Raw genomic sequence first — 6,000 nt, 5'->3', positions numbered from 1 at the left:
TGCGCGAGATCGACGATGCAGGTGGCGCGCGTGGATCCGCACGGGCCATCGCCCGCGTACGTGTTCGCCGTCCGGCCGCGGTCTCAGAGTCCCCAGAACCGACTGGCCGCAGCTCGCGCCAGGACCTGGACCAGACCGCGACGCTCGAGCTGCACAACGTGCCGGTGGCGCACGAGGTCGCACGCACCTACAGCGAGTGTCGTGCGCTGTACCGCGAGCTGCACCACGTCACGGACTGCAAGAACGTCCGCGCCTGCTGCTGCGCGCTGGGGTCGTGTCCGTTCTGGTCGCTGTTCGCCGTGCTGGGCAGCTTCGAGTTCCCCAAGCGGACGCTCTTCAACCACCAGTCCCAGCACGTCTTTGAGCAGCGGACGCAGGCTCTGACGGCGCTGATGCGGACGCTGCTGGCGGCGCTGCGGGCCAACTACCGCATCCGGCACTTCCGCTGCTACCAAGCCCCGTTCGGCGCTGCCCACATGTGCAAAGTGCTGGTAGCACTGAGTCTATTCCTCAAGCTGGACAACCCGACGTGGAGCAAGCGCTGCTCGAGGGCGGCGAGCGGCTCGCGTACAAGCTGAACCTGCAGGGGTGGCAGTCTGACCGTGCCAACCTGTACTTCAGCTGCGAGGATAAGCAGAAGTACCGCAACACGGGACAAGTTCAGGATCGCAAGTCCATGGAACTGCGCGGGTCTCTCCATGTCGAGCGAGGACGACTGCAAGGACCCGACGAGGAAGAAGAGGAGAGCTCGCTGGTGTTCGTGTGGAGCTAGCGGAAGACCCAACCGACTTGATGTGATAACGTATGAACTGCATGGATAGAATACAACTCTCACTCGATTGCAGAACGTTGTATATTAAGCAGCACCGGCACCGACTAGCAAATACGTCCAGACTCGGAAATGCGTTCGATGGCTTGGTGGAAGGGCTGGCGGCACCGTGGGGATCCGCCCTCGTATTATTTTAGCTGGGATCTGTGGCCATGGACGGTGGAAGCCAATTCTCACAGCGCAAAGAAACAGCGGCGCGCAGGCCCTCAGTATGCAATATCGAGTAGCAAGGGCGATCTCCAAGGCGGTCGTAGCCGCAGGCACAGCAGGCGCCATCGCGACGGCCTGTTGGCTGCTCACCCGAATCCTCGACGATAGCAAACACAAGCGCGTTGCAAACACCTCTGCCTATATCGACGTGGACGAAGCCATCACAGACGATGACATGGACGACGGCGAATACGACAGAGTCGTCGACAACTACCACCAGCAGTTTGAAGAAGACGCAGGCGACAGCTTTGCGCTCTTGCCCGTCGTGTCCGAGTCCGACGACGAGTCTGAAGCGCTCGCCATGGGCTACACCGGCGACTTCTTCACCCCTCGCCACGACGTCTGCATGCTGTCCGTCAGCGTCCAGACACAAGTGGATTCACTTTCACATGTTCCTCCCAGCAGCGACCCGAGCGACTGCAGGCTCTGCAGAGCTGCGGTCGAGCGCTGCGACCACCGCCGTCGCAGTAGGTGAGAAGCCGAGCGCTGTCGTTCTCGGAGACCGATAGTAGCAGCAACGGAAGCGTATTGTCTATTGCGAGCGATACGGCCGACGACCACGAAGAGGATCCGTGGCAGCGCCGAGAACGAGCGTGTTCGAGGACCGAGCAGTGGCTGTATGTCCGGCTGTAGCCATGTTGCCCGTCTCACACGTCACAGATTGAGTAACCAGATTATTCCCAAAATTTGTTGTCCAATCAGAAGAAATGAAATTTGCTATCATTTCTCGACTTTGGATCATCAGAGCATGCTCGCTCGATCTGCTCTTTCATCAATTTGCCACATGCCCGAGTTCAAATCACGGGAAGTGGCCAAGAGCTTCAAGCTAGCGCAGTGAGCGACGGAGACGAAGCTCTAGTGAACCACTCGACTGGGTCGTCCCGACTGCGCAACTTCGATCCGTTCCTCTTTCTGGACAAATTCAGGGTGGCGCTGCCCACATACTTCCCTGACAACCCCACTGAGGCTTCCAGACTGTCACGTATGCGTTCCCACGTCCAGGGCGGCATGCGTCATGAAGACTTTATGGGCAACAAGGGCGAGCTCCGACCGGGAGACCTCCCGTGGATGACTGCGAGCAGAGGAATCGTGCACGCGGAGCACGGAGCCTGCGCAAGGCCTGCAAGTACCTTTAAACGAGACCCTGTTCCAGTACGGTCCATTCGTGATGTCTTCGCGTGAGGGTATTAAACAAACGCTGTGGGACTATGACCTACGTGCGAATGGCTTCAATGATGCTCACGGCTGGAAGTCCGGTATTGCGCTCCGCCGCCGTTAGATCGGAAGTCTCAATCGTTGAAACCATGAAGGCCAAAACAACGTGCGTCATTTTTCAGTGAGATCACCGCTAATCCGTTGGGTCACAAATGCATACACTCCAATTCTGCCTAAGGCCTTGAGCTCGATGCACACGAAGATGTGCTCGTATGTTGCCGAAACTACAAATACACTACATAAAGGACAAGCTTTCCAATTCTCAAGCATGTTCAATTCATTAGGTTACCTACGCTAACGATGCTTGCACATGTATGCATAATATATATCCAGCGAGTTAGGCTGCGTCCAGACGCCAACTTCGCTGCGAGTTTGCGAGTAAGCCGAAATCTTTTCCTTCAGACGTCGTGGCACTCTCCATCCTACTTAGCGACGGCGGTTGCCGATCTCCGAGGCCCACGAGTGCGCGTTCTCGAAGCCGTTCTTGGCCATCTGGAAGTCCTCCCACGTCTGGCGGATCTCGTCGCCCGTGCTCATGACGAACGGGCCGTACTGCACCACGGGCTCCTCGAGCGGCTCGCCGGTCATGACGATGACCTCGAGCTTGTCGTCGTCGTCCGCCTGCAGCAGCACGCCGTCGCCTTTCATCTCCATCACGATGGCCTCGTGCGGCTCGATCGAGTGGTCCACGCACTTGCCCGTGCCCGTGACGGCGTACACGAAGACGTGGTGCGTCTCCGGGATGGGGTACTGAGCTTGGCGCCCTTTGCCGAGCATGAAGTGCACGTAGGTGACGGGCGCCTCGGTCTCGATGGGGCCGCGCTTGCCGAAGACCTCGCCGGCGAACACGATGGCCTCGATGCTCTTGTCGTCGTTGAAGGCGTGCGGCGCCGTGTCGCGGCTGATCTCCTGGTACCGCGGCTCGATCATGCGGCGGCTGCGCGGCAGGTTGATCCAGAGCTGCAGGCCGTGCGCGGGCACCTCGCTCTTGGGCATCTCGGCGTGCATGATGCCCTTGCCGGGCGTCATCCACTGCAGGTCGCCGGGGCGCAGCTCGCCCTTGTTGCCCAGGAAGTCCTCGTGGCACATGTGGCCCTTGGACGTGGGCAGCACGTACGTGACGGTCTCGAAGCCGCGGTGCGGTGGTCCGGGAAGCCGCCGGGCAGCCCACGTTGAACTCGTCCAGCATGAGGAACGGGTCCAGGTTGCGCAGGCGCGTGGTGCCGATGGAGCGGTGCACGCGCGCGCCGGCGCCTCGCCCTGCTCGCGGGCCACGAACTTCTTGGCGATGAGGCGCGGCGTGAACATCTTGGAGAGCGCGGGCTTGAGGGAGCTCGTGGTTGCTGTGAGTTGTGTGCTGGGGGCTGTTGCGCTCGAGGAGGCAAAAGCAGGAATGGGCAGCGGGGAAGGAGAATGGACTCCATTATGATGGAGGATGGAGGGGGGGGGTACTGGGCAGTTGAGGTGAGACTTGTCTTGTTTGATGCGCGTGAGAGCTCGCAACCTCGCGATTGGCGGAAAAGGAGTGATTACGCGAACAGAATGATGTATCGCTTCTCGTTGACTTGGCGTTTGTATGTCGAGGGTGATGGGCTGATTGCCACGTCACGCCGTTCTGGCAATCTTGCCTGGCGAAAGTATCCACCACCGGCACGCAGTTCTCACGCAGACTGGGACTTTCATCTTCCATGCTGGCCTGGAGCCTGGAGGAGAGGCGAAGGCGATTGCGTGGGCGGGTCAGCCACGTGGACGCGTTGTTGGAGTGTGCGGGTGCCAGGTCTTCTCGATCTGGGATCTGATCGCCAGGCGAAGGCATCGATCGGGTAGGCCACTATTGCTGTTGTGGTGATAGCAGTGTCCAGGACTCGGAAATGCCTAAACCGAGTTTGTTCACGAGTCGCAGGAAAATTCCTGCTCTTTGATTGGCTTATAGGCATATTTTCAGCGAATCCGTTGGCTCAGTGTCCGTGACTCACCTTTCAAGGTGGGCGTAATCGGGTCATGTGGTCAACACGGTTGACCACATGACGTTGACGCAACAGCCTTCAAGTCACTTGAATCGAGGAGGGCATTCCTCAACTTGCTTCCTCGCGCCAAGATGTCCGCGTTCAAGCCGCGCCAAGTGTCCAAGAGCTTCCTGGCAGGCGAGGTGAGCGACGGAGCGGGCGCACGTGCACCGCTCCATTGGATCACCTCGTTTGTACAACTTCGACCCTTCCTCATGCTGGACGAGTTCAACGTCGGCTTGCCCGGTGGCTTCCCGGACCACCCGCACCGTGGCTTCGAGACCGTCACGTATGTGTTCCCAACGTCCAAGGGGTATGAGGCATGAAGACTTCATGGACAACAAGGGGAGCTACGACCTGGAGATCTGCAGTGGATGACGCCGGGTCGAGGCATCGTCCACGCCGAGATGCCTACGAGCACGGAACCTGCGCACGGCCTGCAGCTTTGGGTCAACTTACCAAAGGGGCGAAAGATGATCAAGCCCCGCTACCAAGAAATCAGTCGAGAGTCGGTGCCGCACGCGTTCAATGCCGACAGGAGCGTCGAGGCTATCGTTTTTGCTGGAGAGATATTTGGCTACAAGGGTCCCGTCGAGACGGAGGCTCCTGTCACGTACGTTCACTTTTTGTTGAAACCTGGAGCTACGATGGAGTATTCTATCCCAGAGAGCCACAACGTGTTCGTCTACGGTGTTTCTGGCACGGGGAAGTGTGCAGACGCCGATGTTCAAGAACATAAGGCGATTGCGATGGGGAACGACGGTCACGGAGTTCTGCTGACGGCGGCGAAGAATGATAATTTGGAGGTAGTTGTGATAACTGGGGAGCCTTTGAATGAGCCTGTGCACCAGTATGGTCCGTTTGTGATGTCCTCACGAGAAGATATTCAAAACACATTGCGGGATTTCGATCTTCGCACGAATGGGTTCGAAGATGCACATGGATGGAGATCCGAGATCGCCCCACGTCGTCGCCACCGCTAAGTTGTATTGCAACACTAGAGACATCAGATGAGAGGCTCCTCTCTAATAAATATATTGTGAATTTCAATATTTAGTTCTACAATGTTGCTTACAATATTGCTTAGCTTCAGAACATGCTTATACATGTAAATCATGTTTGCTGCGTTATATACTGGTACCTGGTAGTGTTTGTGCGCAGCGTCCTCCATGAGGCCGGGTTTCAATTGGCAAGTAGTGGCTTTGGCATTCGTAGCTGATTCGGGGGCTATGACAAGAGGCAAACAGACAAACACGTTTGCGACAGTACCAACACTCAGTTCGTAAATTTCAAAATTCACAAACAGTGCTACTGGCTGCAGCTAAGGATGACAATCCGGGGGCGATCGTGATGACTGGTGAGCCATTGAATGAACCAGTAGTGCAGGACGATGAATATAGTCGAGGAAATTCGTCAGACGTTTACAAATCTCAAGATGGCAAAGAACGAGTTCGAGAATGCTCGCGCGAGATAGGCCGCCCTATCAAGGCTTAGTCCGCGAAAGTAGGCGGAGCAACGCGACTTTGCAAATTTCACATGTTGCCATTGTTGCTGTTGTTAGCTAAACTCGTGTCACTAAAAATCGCGAACTATTGGACTTCCGTAGGTTGCGAATTTTCGAGGGTTTACAGGTCCAGCGCAAACAACATCGACAGCCTGTTAACAAATAAATCTGGCTTTGCTCAAAGCCTTTAGTCCTTGTTTGTCCCATTCTTTTAGCTTCACTTTTTGGAGTTCCCA

At 56.8% G+C, this 6,000-nt stretch overlaps 5 protein-coding genes across 5 annotated transcripts; 4 read left to right on the top strand and 1 right to left on the bottom strand.

The window, feature by feature from the left end:
* Positions 1–125: 125 nt before the first annotated feature.
* On the top strand, positions 126–772 carry IUM83_13150 (Pirin-like protein; the record flags this gene model as incomplete). Its single annotated transcript, XM_067937809.1, has 2 exons — positions 126–529; positions 622–772. 2 exons carry the CDS (start codon positions 126–128, stop codon positions 770–772), a joined length of 555 nt encoding a protein of 184 aa, XP_067795869.1.
* A 268-nt stretch (positions 773–1,040) lies between these two features.
* Positions 1,041–1,514, top strand: IUM83_13149 (pirin-like protein; the record flags this gene model as incomplete). The annotated part of the gene is made up of 1 exon (XM_067937808.1): positions 1,041–1,514. One exon carries the CDS (start codon positions 1,041–1,043, stop codon positions 1,512–1,514), a length of 474 nt encoding a protein of 157 aa, XP_067795766.1.
* Positions 1,515–2,680: 1,166 nt separating this feature from the next.
* IUM83_13148 (pirin-like protein) lies at positions 2,681–3,562 on the bottom strand (the record flags this gene model as incomplete). The annotated part of the gene is made up of 1 exon (XM_067937807.1): positions 2,681–3,562. The coding sequence occupies one exon, from the start codon at positions 3,560–3,562 to the stop codon at positions 2,681–2,683; it is 882 nt and encodes a 293-aa protein (XP_067795767.1).
* Positions 3,563–4,352: 790 nt separating this feature from the next.
* IUM83_13147 (pirin-like protein) lies at positions 4,353–4,586 on the top strand (the record flags this gene model as incomplete). The annotated part of the gene is made up of 1 exon (XM_067937806.1): positions 4,353–4,586. The coding sequence occupies one exon, from the start codon at positions 4,353–4,355 to the stop codon at positions 4,584–4,586; it is 234 nt and encodes a 77-aa protein (XP_067795758.1).
* Positions 4,587–4,634: 48 nt separating this feature from the next.
* Positions 4,635–5,243, top strand: IUM83_13146 (pirin-like protein; the record flags this gene model as incomplete). The annotated part of the gene is made up of 1 exon (XM_067937805.1): positions 4,635–5,243. The coding sequence occupies one exon, from the start codon at positions 4,635–4,637 to the stop codon at positions 5,241–5,243; it is 609 nt and encodes a 202-aa protein (XP_067795759.1).
* Positions 5,244–6,000: the final 757 nt, after the last annotated feature.

Source organism: Phytophthora cinnamomi, assembly GCF_018691715.1.
Source record: "Phytophthora cinnamomi strain GKB4 chromosome Unknown Contig19, whole genome shotgun sequence".
NCBI classification, from domain to species: domain Eukaryota; phylum Oomycota; class Peronosporomycetes; order Peronosporales; family Peronosporaceae; genus Phytophthora; species Phytophthora cinnamomi.
The sequence above is the reverse complement of the archived record's forward strand: the minus strand, read 5'-3'. Positions and strand labels throughout refer to the sequence as shown.